General features: G+C 38.8%; 1 protein-coding gene across 17 annotated transcripts in view; it reads right to left on the bottom strand.

The window, feature by feature from the left end:
* jade1 (jade family PHD finger 1) overlaps positions 1 to 13263 on the bottom strand; it is a 49300-nt gene that overhangs the window by 16721 nt on the left and 19316 nt on the right. For all 17 annotated transcript variants that reach the window (XM_088630403.1, XM_088630330.1, XM_088630358.1 and 14 more), the window contains 4 exons: positions 12424 to 12614; positions 8563 to 8774; positions 4080 to 4247; positions 220 to 336 (listed from right to left, as the gene is read on the bottom strand). In XM_088630403.1, the coding sequence (XP_088486529.1) occupies positions 220 to 336; positions 4080 to 4247; positions 8563 to 8774; positions 12424 to 12614 (688 nt within the window). The remainder of the gene's footprint in view (positions 1 to 219; positions 337 to 4079; positions 4248 to 8562; positions 8775 to 12423; positions 12615 to 13263) is intronic.

Raw genomic sequence — 13263 nt, forward strand, 5'->3', positions numbered from 1 at the left:
GTGGGTCCCAAGGCCTGTAGTTGGGATATCCTGAGTTTTATACCTAATCTGTGAAGTCTGGAGTAGGAAAAGTACTTTATGAACTTGTACACAAATTCTACTACATGGCGATTTTATTATTCAAAGCAATTTCTCCAAATTAAACAATCTGTGGGATTATTTAACCTCTAGGTTTTAGCAGCTGGTTCACTCCATTCCCAGGTTTTATGGCACAAATACCTGTATGCAAGCCCCAGTCTTCTCCTTGCACAGACGACACAGCAAGGCCCATCTGCTGCTGGGGATGTGAGAAACGTTTGTGATGGGCTCCATCTTCTCTGGATTCCCAATGCTCACCTGCATTGAAAAAGAAAGAAAGAGGCATGAACCAAAGACCTAACCAATTATTAGGATTCGTGCTCTTCATGCTCTTTAAAAGATAACACTTGTAAAAGAAACGTTTATTGACTCTACCAGAATCTCGTAGCTTCATTATGAGTGAACACGGCATCATTCAAGTTTTCTTAATGAACTGCTCAAAGAGCAGTTTCTACACAAGGAGACGGAGAACTAATTTCTCCAGAAATACAGAGGACTGGATGTTTAAAACAATCCTTTAGACAGCAGAACAGGTTGAGCTCCCACTACGATCAAGAAAATCCAATCTCTTATGGAAATAAAATTTTAGCAGCAAAAGCTGAATAGAATGGCAAATATCCCCTCCTATGCAGGACAAGAAAACACTTCTTGTTCTCCACTCCCATCACTTAACACTTATGTCCATTACAAAATTCAGATTAATGAATTTGTCAACTGAATCACTATATGTGACAAGACATTCATATTAAGAAAGTAAATTGGTGAAAATACTAATGGAATCGCTACTTCTTAATATTTGGCCTCAGATTCAAGAACAAACTGGTGATCAAGAAAACAAGGTCCATGACTACTGATGAAAAAACTAGGGAAAACAAAAGCACAATATTAGCTCTGGCAGAACAGAGCAAGGCAGAAGACCCCAAGTGGTTGCATTAAAAATAAAATCCTGTTATCAAGAGGGTGTGGAGGAGAACCTTGAACTTATTACAAGCATTTAAACTTTTTTTTGTGAAGTTTGCTGCTCAGATCCATCTACCTCTAGAGTGAAAGATTCTCACACAGCTTTAGTTCGGGAAGCTTTCTGTAATTGGAAAAGGCTTTTGAAAGGTTTGTAAATCATGAACAATCCCAAATGCATCAGCTTTTGTGTGCACCGTAGCTGCTATCCCAAGCAGGAGTTAATCAAACTGCTGCCTGTTCCAAACTAAAGTAATGAAAGAAGCCAGATGCACTCTAATAAAACTTTTGTCATCTCTAAGACATCTGGCATGTCAGAATAGGAAGCACGTGCTTTACACATTACTTTATTAATTATAGATAACACAAAATTGATTTTTTGTAAACCAATCACAAATGTTAATGGCAATCCTCCTCCTGAATTCCGATACTGTTCTTCATAGAGTCCTTCCTCGTTGTAATTCATTCAGGTTTGCCTGAAGACATGATGTAGTTTTCATTGCAGGAGAGCAATTCAGACTGCTAATGGAAAGGCCCCATTTGCAAAAAAGCTCTGTGGATTTGATAGTAGCAGTTGTCATACACCTAAATCAGCAAGGGTTTTTTCTATTAAACTGGATCATTACATAACTGTATTAGGTGCAAATGTGGACTGACAAAGTCACCTAATCCCTTTCATTAACAAATTTCAAAATTGAATAAGACAGCACCAAAAGCACCTATTCAAAAACTATAAAAGAAAAGTTATCATTTAGAACCAGATTATATTTAAAGGAGTACACAAATGTTTGGAAAGGCCCATTAAAATATCAGATATGAAGAAGTAAGTGGAAGCACCTTGTTTCCTTGAAAACATAAGCATACAACCATGCAGTAAACATCTAACAGATGTGCCAATAATATTTGTGGCAAAATCAAGCATGTGAAAGGTTACAATTTGAGAGACGACTGAGCAAATTAAATCGTGTTGGCAAGCGAAACAGAAATAATACCAACAAGAAACAACAAGAAAGTGGCAGAATGGTGTGTATGAATACAAAGTGTACATAATATTCCTGTGGATACAAGCAAGAACTAGATACAACATATGTCTTCTGCATAAAACAAGCTATGAGGACATGACATAACAGTGGGAGAAAAAACTAACACAAAAAGGACCGGTTTTCTCTACAGACCAAAGCAGTTGCAGCAGTGCAGTGTCTAAAACTAAGTGCCGCTAAGTCAACTTAAATGAAAATCAGAAAACACTACTGGGCATGATGACAACTTTTGGTAAAGATAATGCCATTTCTATATTGCTGATAAACACATTTCTTGCAATTACAAGCTCATGTGGAATAACATAACCCAATAAGAAAAGGCACTCAAGCATGTTTATTGAGTCGGACAGCAGCAGCTCTGGCTCAACGAGCTTGGCTGAGGGCCAGACACCCAGCCACAGGACAAGGAAGACCCTCAGACGGAGTGAGAAGTTAACCAAGGTGCAGCTGCACAGGTGGGGAAGCAGAAAGACAAATGCGAGTAAGAGAAGGAGGCCTATTGGGCTAATTCTAGTTTTTCCCCAGAAGTGATGTTATGAAGAATTACAAGTTGAGAGTCGCAAAGGTAAGGGAGACTTTCATTAAGAAAGTGCATATCAAATGAAATTGATATTCATTACAGCTCATACAAATAAAGCCATCGGCTCACCACAACACATTGAGAAGCTATGTTCAGCATGTTTTCAGAACCCTGCACTTTGACTCGTATGAAATCTGTGTAAGGTTCGGATTATTATTTATTTACTTTACATCTGCAATGGTTAACTGCCAAAATACAGTGTGCTAAAAACAGCAGCTTAACTTTTAGTGGTGGGTAAGTAAGAGGAAGGGATTTAGGCTTTTGCGTCATTTATTTTCTTCCAAACCTGAGGTGTAAACCATCATAAACATTTACGTCTCTGGTTTCGCAAAAAGTAGGAAACATTCCGTGGAATACTGTACACCCAGAAATACATTTAATGGCCAGTTAGTTCACAGACGGCTCTGCTAATCCCAAAAGACAAACACTTAATAACCAGCTGGACTACATTAAATATCATGTCCCTCATTTCTCAGTGAGTAAGTTTATCCCCCACAGGGGAGGATGACTCAGAAGCTCTCTGTGGTTGTTTTCTGCAGGTCCGATGTAATTGTGGTTTTTTGCTAGGAAACAATAAGGGCAGAGCTGAACTCCAAAACACTGAGAGGAAGAATTTCACATAAGGAAGTTTGAACTCCGGAGAATTTGTGTTTCAACCAGGCATAATACCTTTTTACATCAGACAACCCCTCTCTAACTGTAATCAGAAGCTTTTTCTACTTACGTTCTAACATTTTTGCATTTGTGACACAGAACTGACTAAAAGTAGTCAATTTACTGTAGGACTATGAAAACACAACAGAAAAATAGTCAGAGTTTCTTATAATCCTCAGTTACCTCCACAACAGATAACATAAACATTATGATTGCAAACGCTCAGTGTCAAAGACTTGGGATTTGTCAGTAACATCATATCAAGGTAGCAGAGTGAGCAGGTAAATTAAGAGTCCCTGGACCCTAGGTGACTAGACTTTCACTGTGTAATACAACAGGTTCAATATTTTAATATCCTTTTCATCCTTTTTTAAAGTATTTTCATTAAGTAACAAAATAAAATAAAAAGAGACTTCAATGTTACAACAGCAGCCTAAAAGAATTCCCCCCCATATTAGACTGTTTAAAGGACAAGCGCAAGTTCTAAGCACATTTATGACGCACTGTCTGAATAAAGGCTGATATGCTGCGACTTACATTTAAGAAAAACGCATTGTACGATCTTTCCAACAAAAATTAAAACCCACGGTCAGAAGGAAACCTGCCTGTGATTTTAAAATAAGGTGCAACATTCACTGATGGAAGTGTAACCACACCCTGGTGTACAATGGCTCATTGAAGCCAATGTACAGGGTGGTTTTTCGTCCTTGTGGAGAAGAAAGTGCTGCATCTTGACGGAATCTCAGGCATGAAATGGGCTCTGGAATTACCTCCGGTATCCACAGGGCACAGCTGACATGCACCCACTTGGTGCCGCTGCGTGTGGGCTTCATCGCACCTCCTTTCTTGGGGCAGAGCAGACACTTGGGAAGAACACCCAGCGCACAGGTTCGGCACAGCCAGCTCCCCTCGGGCACCTTCAGGATACCGTAACATGCCTGAAACAACAGAACAGCAAAGAGCACGGCACTTAGACAGCCTGCAGGCGGCACTATGAACCCACCACATCGTTCTGGGTAATAAGCATTAGTCCCTTCTTTAGGGTCTAAGAGATCAGTAGCTGGTAACCTTTCAGGAATCTGTACAAGTAAAAACAAAATTATTCTTAAAATTATTATTAAAATCTTACGCATAATGTACAGTTCTAATATTTTGGACATTCTGCCATACTGTGTCTATATTACTTTGGATACTCTTCTTTATATTTGTTTTAAGTACAGTAACTAATCTACAATGAACAGTTTATTTTCATCAGTAATTGCCCTTTCCAAAAGTTCCATGGGAAAGAATACTTCAATTAATACACGACTAAAGCGCAGGAATTATATGACTGAGCAACTGCAATTAAATCCATCACTTTAACAATGCTCAACCTTGCCAAGAATCAAGGTTATGGCTTCAAAACTTAGAATTAGGCTCCAGCAACCGACCCACGAAGATGGCAGTGTAGCTGAAATGGTGCCCGATTCTAGTTTGACAAGAAAATAACAATAGCGAAAGGTTAGTAGACGTAATCCATTAAAGCCTGTAACGATAACAAACAAGTTGTACAAAGACAAAGGACAGGGAAAGTAAAACTGATGTCGTCACTTTATTTCTAAACACACCGTCTTAAGCAGGTGTGGGCCTGGTCAGTACCTGGATGGGAGACCTCCTGGGAAAAACTAAGGTTGCTGCTGGAAGAGGTGTTAGTGGGGCCAGCGGGGGGCGCTCACCCTGCGGTCCATGTGGGTCCTAATGCCCCAGTATAGTGACGGGGACACTATACTGTAAACAGGCGCCGTCCTTCGGATGAGACGTAAAACCGAGGTCCTGACTCTCTGTGGTCATTAAAAATCCCAGGGCGCTTCTCGAAAAGAGTAGGGGTGTAACCCCGGTGTCCTGGCCAAATTTCCAATTGGCCCTTACTAATCATGGCCTCCTAATAATCCCCCTCTATGAATTGGCTACATTACTCTGCTCTCCTCCCCACTGATAGCTGATGTGTGGTGAGCGTTCTGGCGCACTATGGCTGCCGTCGCATCATCCAGGTGGATGCTGCACATTGGTGGTGGTGGAGGGGAGTCCCCATTACCTGTAAAGCGCTTTGAGTGGAGTGTCCAGAAAAGCGCTATATAAGTGTAAGCAATTATTATTATTATTATTATTAAACAGGAACATTTAGGTTTGACACCATGAAATTGTATGAAACACTTTAAATTCATATTTCTTCCCATCTTATAACATCTCAATCCAGCCTGCGTCTTAAAGGAGAACATATTAGCATTCCTCTGCTAAAAACATACTTTGCATTTCAACTTTTCAACACTAGCTGATACTGTGCTTTTGTCCCATTACTGCTACAACCAGCAAAATGCTTGTCGGAAAAGCTCGTTATGGCTGTTACTTTGAACACATCGAACCTGAAGGAACATATGACTAACATTAGAGCATAAACACCTAATGAACAATGAAGAGTTGTGAGTCAAGCTTGATGAAAAACAGTCATTGCTGGGCCTACATTTCTGGAAAAGATATATAGAAAGACCCAGGCCTACTTCTGGGCTACAAACACCTCATATTTATCCTACAAACATCTTTCAGTCCAGGTCCTTCTGGTGTTATTTATGGTTATAAATACAGTTTGTAGCTTCTTCCACTTTTGCTTTTATTAATAGTGATAATCCTACATAAAATCCATTTACCAGGTATCACCCCTCCTCTCAATAAAATCATGAGATGACCACAAAGGCACAGCATCTCTTCTGACATTCCTTCACAAATCGTACATTCATTTGGCATTCGGATGTTCTCTAGCTTTCCAGTAGTAATAAGAGCAGGTTTCTCGCCCCGCATGACTCCCCACTGGTCCTTCCTCCAAACACACTCTCGCTGCAGTGTGTAGCCAAGCAGTAAGGGTGTTTATTGCCTCACATCTCACATTACATCCCACCTTTCCCTACTTCCACATGAACTGACACAAACCCTTCCTGGTGAGTGGCTGCAGCGTATCAATGCAATCCTCACTGCAATATAAGCGTCTCTTTTCTGTCAACATGCAATTTTTGACCAAGATGAATACGAACTGTTTAGCTACTTGTACAGATGTTAGTTCAGTTATCCAAATATTTTAGCGACTCTTTTTTTACACCTCACCCCATATTTTTTCCATCAAAGCTTACCTACGCACAGTGTCAAAACTCACAACTCTGTTACTCACCAAATCTAAAATTCATTACACTTAAACCTAAACCTTATATATAGGAAAATATAGATGATGTCAAGTACCTCTGCTTATTTATACTGTATATCATGAAAGATGCCAAAGCACTTTCTATATAGAAAAGGATCCATTTCATCCACCATCTGGGTGGCACCTCTCAGCTAGTATCAGCAACCCCACTACATAGCTGCACCAGCTAAATTAAAGGGGAAGTGCAGTCACAGATTCAGACCGGCTATTAAATCTTGGTAACAAAATAAACGATGTGACGGTATCGCAAAGTACAATATCAGGAGCTTTGTGAAAATACAGTATGTTCACCATAGCGGTCACAAACCCCTGGCCGTGCCATGGGCGACAGCAAGAGTTTGTGCCAACTGTGAAGTGAAGTTGCCTTTCCTGCTCACTAGTCACCGTAATGACTAATGTAATGTGATGTACAACCAAGAAAATACAGATTGTGTAGCAGAAAATCACCACAGAAATGTTCCAACGTGATCTGCAAGCTGAGTTAATAAGTCCGTTGTACTTGTCGGCAAAACCATCTCGAAATCAAGAGCAATATTTCTGTTGGATGAAAAGAGATGTATTCACAAGTCTGCTCGTGTACAACGTAATATGACTTTTGTTGCATCAATCTGAATCTCATTATATGATGCTGTGTATGCTGGAAATTTTTGTTTAGACAGTTTTGTTTTGTTTGAAAGTTTCACACGTTACTGTGTACATTTTACTTTCATTGTGGTTTGAAATGCACTCATCAATGCCGATTCTTTCTAACCCTGAAATATAAAAATATTGTTGCAATTCCTGTTGCAGGAATTTTAGGTAGGCCACACTGTGCAAATACAGGACAGAATTTAGCCAGGATGCTGGACTTAATACCATACTCCAACAAAGACAACCATGACATCTTTAATAACCACAGCAACATTAATGTAGTCATGACTCAGGTTAACATCTTATCCGAAGGATGGGTCCTCCTACAGCATATTGTTCCCGGTCCCACACAGGGGAATTGATTTGTAAATTCTGGACCACAGGGAAGACTGCCTCCTACTGGTCCATCAACATCACTTACAGTAGAAACCTTGTTTTCTTTCAAAGCCTTCAATCTCAGCACTAACCAAACACAGCCTTGTTCAGTTTTTGCAATCTGACTAGATCAGGCTGCAAGGCAGTAATGCTGCAGTCATATACTGTCATATATTCTGTTTACTGTTTGAATAGAAATAAAATCACAAATTATACCAGCTATGAAATGTTAAAATTTGCCAATCTAACCTCATTAGCCAAGTAAGTATGCCAAGTTATGAATCAGAGGATCACAATAGTCAGGCAACTTTGATTGAAATATAACATGCTTTTCACTCTTTACAAGTAGGACTAGAGTTTAGCTACAGAGAAGAAAGACTAGTTAAGACGGAAAACAGCAATTTGGCACTCGAACTAAAATAAGGAATTAAACATTAAACTGCCTTCTTAACCATTTTGACAAGAAATCAACCTGCCATGAGGTTACATTTGTTTTAATTATTAACAATAAACATTTTATTATTACTACAGTTCATTGAATACTTTAAGGACACCATATACAATGCACATTTCTTTTCAGCTACATATTTTAAACTCGTGTCAAGCTGTATTAAAATCAGAACAATTTTATATTTTTACTATTCTGATCAGAGAAGAACTAACACTTGAATTGAACCTAATCCTAAATACACCAAGGCCCTTTCTAAATATAATACTACTCAATTACAGTATATTTATTTTTTGTAAAAGAAACTTTTGTTTCTCTTTTCACTTTTGAACTTCAGGATTTCTGGATGCATTACTGAAACAACAGATGAAATGATGGAGTAAACAGTGTAATGAAACACATTAATAGATTAAATGGGATTCTGAGTTAAGTAGGACACTAAGAAATGTGAATGAACAAAGACTTCCAAATTACTTAAAAAAGAGAGTTATCAAGTGTTTATGTGTTTAAACACTTGATAACTCTCTACAACACTTAAAACATTTAAGCCTCCGTCAAGGCAACTTACCTGATGGACACAGATGTTGCACTTGTCACAGAAGACCATTTCATTTCCATCTTCTCCGTCCGGAGACTGGCAGACGTCGCAGACGACGTCCTCGTCATACTCAATCCCCAGGCCTTCTTCAGTTTCAATGGCATGGTTCATGTTGTCGTAGCACCGGCGCTCCAGTTCCTCCATGACCCTCTCCATGGTGAGCTCATCTACCCCCTGCATACCTGCAGAACCCAAGCCACAGTGTTCCAGAAATACACTCAATAGGGCCACGGTCTAAAGCTACGTTTTAACATTCTCCAAGGAACTATTTCCAACTACCTTTTAAAGTAATTATCTGTGCTGGTTCTCCATTTTCTGTAACACAACTTGGTAAGCAATGAACTGCTTATGATATACTGTAATGAACTACATAACTTTTCAAACCATTCTTGAAAGGACACATGTTCCAATATGGAGATCTTTAAGAGAATAGTGTACACAGTGCTGCAAACAACTAGCAGCACTATTAACGCATGAAATCTTCATAAAGATACTTCATAAGATAGAACAGCCAGCTAATATATTCTGCCTTTAGGCAAAATGAATTGCATTGTAAAGTGCCTTGAGATAATGTCATGAAAGGCACTATATTAAACAATATTATTATCAGAGGCATGATAGTGCAGTGCTTAGTCTTGTTACAGTACTTCGCAGCCCCAGGACCTTACTTGAAATCCAGCGCTGGAGTTGTGGACTTTAGGTGTTTTCCCTCTGTTCCACTGAGTTTCCTCCCACAATTCAAAGACATGCCATCCAGGTTATTTGGCAATTCTAAATCTACCCCCTGCACTGCTCACCCTGTACGTGCCAGGTCAGGCTCTAGCACATCATGCCTTCTGAGGATTATAACAAATAAATAGATGATGTAAGTCAGCCTGCATTTTTTTACGAACTACAAGCTACGAACACTGGAGGAGAATGGCATCCCTCGCAGGCAACAGAACATACCTGCTTATACCCCAGAGGCTAAGGGAGTGTCGCTGAGAAACAAGTTCTCCATGACAGACTAATCCCACCCTACCCTCAGTGGTGCTCAGATAACAGTGCATCACTGCTTGGGTCCTCCCGGCCACAGGTTGCCACAATCAAAGACAGGAGTTTTGTTTTAATAATGGCAATAGATTCCCTTTTTGTGTGGTTACACCATTGCAAAATGCAAAAGAAAAGTTACCCGCTGTTAAAAACTGTTAATATGCTATCTGCGATAATATGCGATATACGACCAACATTTTTTTTCCCCAGACAGCAATCGTTTCTAACACCGCCTCTCCCAAATGGAAGCCAAGGCCAGTGTCCTTCCGGAATGGATATACCCTTTAATATCCTATACGCAGTACAGGCCTGGTTAGGGTCTTGAATTCAAGGGAACCTCTTGGACATCCTGCCTGAACCTTCAAATGTTTTATCTTACTGAGTACACACATTAGTAAGAAACATCCAGAACAAAAAAGGAAAAAAACACAAATGCATTTTATTTTCTTTCTTCAAAAATCAATTTCAGACCTAGAATGTAGTTTTCTTTCTAGGTGTTCTTTAAAATGTTTACCACCTTGGATAAAAATTTGAGAGAGATTGATAAAAAAAAATTCTCATGAATTTTTATGTTGAGAGGATATGGAACGGTTTTCTGAGCTTTCCAAAACAATGTAAAATAAATACTTCATTCATTTTTTATTAGTTTTACTGTTGTTTTTCACTACTGCCAGTCCTGGAGAGGCTTCCTATAATGTTTACAGTTAAAAAAGTGTGCTTTTACACTTTGTTTTACTTTTTTGCACTTTTCTTTTTTCACATCTCATGAGAAACAAGTTTAAAAAATACAAAAACTATGCAGAGATGCTATAGAGAGTAGGGTTTAAGTCTCAGAAGAGTCAGAATTCACTGAATGAGTTATTTCCACCTATTAGATTAGCTTTTTCCATAGAGGGTTTGTTTGAAAAGAAATAAGAAAATAAATTTGTCCTAGAAACTTTTTGTTGTCAGAATTTTCCTTCCTCAGCCACGTCTTTCCATATCTTTTTCTGAATGCATTTCCATGTTGTGTACAGTACATAAAATTTGCCACTGCAAGGTAAGTGTATCTGGTTTTGTGGATTTTCGCTGTTGCAACTGAAAGTGATAAATTATACACGTGCTTTGAAGCATCGAAAGATCAGCCAGACATTTAGTCGTATAAATACATTTTCTTTGTTGTGTATGATTCCTAAAAAATCCATTCCGAAGCCGAGTTTGTAATTTTTTTCATCTAATGTTCATGCTGTTGCGTTCTGATTTTGCTGGTAAAAACCTATGGAATTCACCTGCTGTTCTGTGTGTTTATGAACTCGTGCTGTGAGCAGTATATCATTAGTTTGTTGCTTTATCAGACAATACATTCAGTGCTGTGAAAACAAACTTAATGGTTGTGTTAAGGGGGTACTGGAGATCACTTGCATTTGTGATATTTTAAGAATGAAAAGTAGTGTTAAAAGAAAATATACAGTACACGTGTAGTAGGTTATGCCACCCTACTATATAGGGTAAAGGTGAAAGCGAAATATTTCACATTTTAGTCAACTTCTGTTTTTGTAAGGGTTACTTTTGGAAACACAGTTTGTCTTATTGCTTGTTCCACACCTGCTCTTGTAGCCAATTAGCAAAAATATAAATGCTAAAAGAAATTATGCAATCCTGTAAATTGTTCTTGCACAGCACATTTTGTAATAGCCTCATTCGTCTTCCCTGAACCATTCCTGGATGAACTCGCAGCTTCTTTCGGCTGGCAGCAATGTGAGGTTATGTAAGAGTCAGACTCAAGTCTTAGTCCCAGCTGTGATCAAAGACACCACAGCCCAAGGCAATCATTTTCATGCTGACTATCCAACTTTACACAGCACAAACGCTAGGAGCAATGTTGGTTCTGTATAATCCCTTTGCTGTAATAGAGTGCATGCCGTTTTATGGCTTCAGGATTTCCACTTTATGATTTTCTTTCCATTATGCGACAAGGGGGAGTTAAGAAAAAAAAATAGGTATAACATCATAGGCATAAAAAATAATGCTTTTACATGGAAACTTTGTCTTTTTCTTTTATTCTACATTTTTGACCATTTAGACCACATTTATCCCAAATAGCCCACTATCTTAAGTGACTGTCTTATCTCTAATTTTGCTTTATGGCTGAAACTAAAGAAGTAAACTAAAGAATAAACAACCTAAAAGCTTAAATCAATAACATTCAAAGTTAAGTACTACTCCTCCCCATTTGTCACACCAAAATAGCCAAAAGGCTAAAGCTGTATATGTACATTTTAATATTTGAAGTCCAATTTACAATATTCAGAAATCAGACTGACTGATGACTGCTTTGATGCAATACAGTTATAGACGACTACTTTGCATGTCAATAATTATAAGCATAACAATAATAATGAGCTTGAGTCAGGGTAGCCCTGGCTTGCCATGCAGCAGAAACACCCTGTGTTCTTGCCTATTGTCACTGAGAGATGATGTGTCATTCCTCTGACCGCTGCTGTCCTGCAAGGCACCAGGTGGTGCCTTAAAAAGGCAACTTTGGGTGTGTCCAAGGAGAGTGTACGTTGTACTTCTTTCCTTGATGGTAGAAGGGTTACAGGGGTATGCCAGGCTGATTAACAACTGCAGATATCAACTTTTTTATTATTGAAAAACTAAAATTAGAGGAAATTTAGAGAAAAAAGTCTATTTGTGGCTCTAGTACTGTTTTTCCTCTGCCAGCATTTATGAACAATTCATGCACTATATTCTCGTATCTTACGATGCAAACAAAAAAATTGTGCTCTCAACCGCTGGTTAGAAAAATGCCAGGCTTACCCATCATCTGCAATTCTTCGTTGATGAGCTCCAGCCAGGCCACGTCTGTTTCGTTGAGATCATAGCGACACGTCCCCTCTGCCAAGGTGCGGATGTCCACATACCCCAGCTCCACCGGCTCAGAGCCCGATGAACGAATGAACTTCTTCGGCCTGGTAAACATGATCATCTTCTCTTTCTCAGCCACACACCTAAGGGGACCGCACAAAAAGATCAAATAAAAAAATCATTACAAATTGCCATTCACAACACACTTCAGAATTAGCCTTTCAGATTAGGACACAGCAGACGTACTTCAGCTTCAGTACATTCTTCATTGTCAAGATTTTAAACAATATATTTTTGGCATGTGAAATGAGGATGAAGCTATGTTGTTTTCCTATAGTGTAAAATTACATTTGAAAAGAATGCCATTTTGAAGATACTATATAACACTCTGTCGTGTGCTGAAAACCATCTTGTTTGCAGGGGTCTTGCAATTATCTACTAAAATAAAGAAGCAATAGAACTAAAGCATGTCCGATGTGTGAAGATAAGAAAGCAGTCATTATGCTCTTATCTGTATTGATTCCTGTACAGCAATTTTTTCTGGGGAAACCCACAAACACTGCAGCCTTCTTTTCAGTTATGTCAAATCCATAATCATTGTGGTAATGCAGCTATTAATTGAGGGTAATCTTAGCATCATCTGAAAATACATGGAATATATATTTCCTGGAAAAAATGCAATCCTGGTGGAAGAATAAGAAATGCCAAAAGCTGCCTCTTAGCATCAACTACAATCCTGATAAAAACAGGGATGATTCAAGACAACAAACACCTAAACACCAAAGTGTACGA

This window comes from Lepisosteus platostomus, chromosome 1, assembly GCF_059453375.1.
Source record: "Lepisosteus platostomus isolate fLepPlt1 chromosome 1, fLepPlt1.hap1, whole genome shotgun sequence".
Lineage (NCBI taxonomy): Eukaryota > Metazoa > Chordata > Actinopteri > Semionotiformes > Lepisosteidae > Lepisosteus > Lepisosteus platostomus.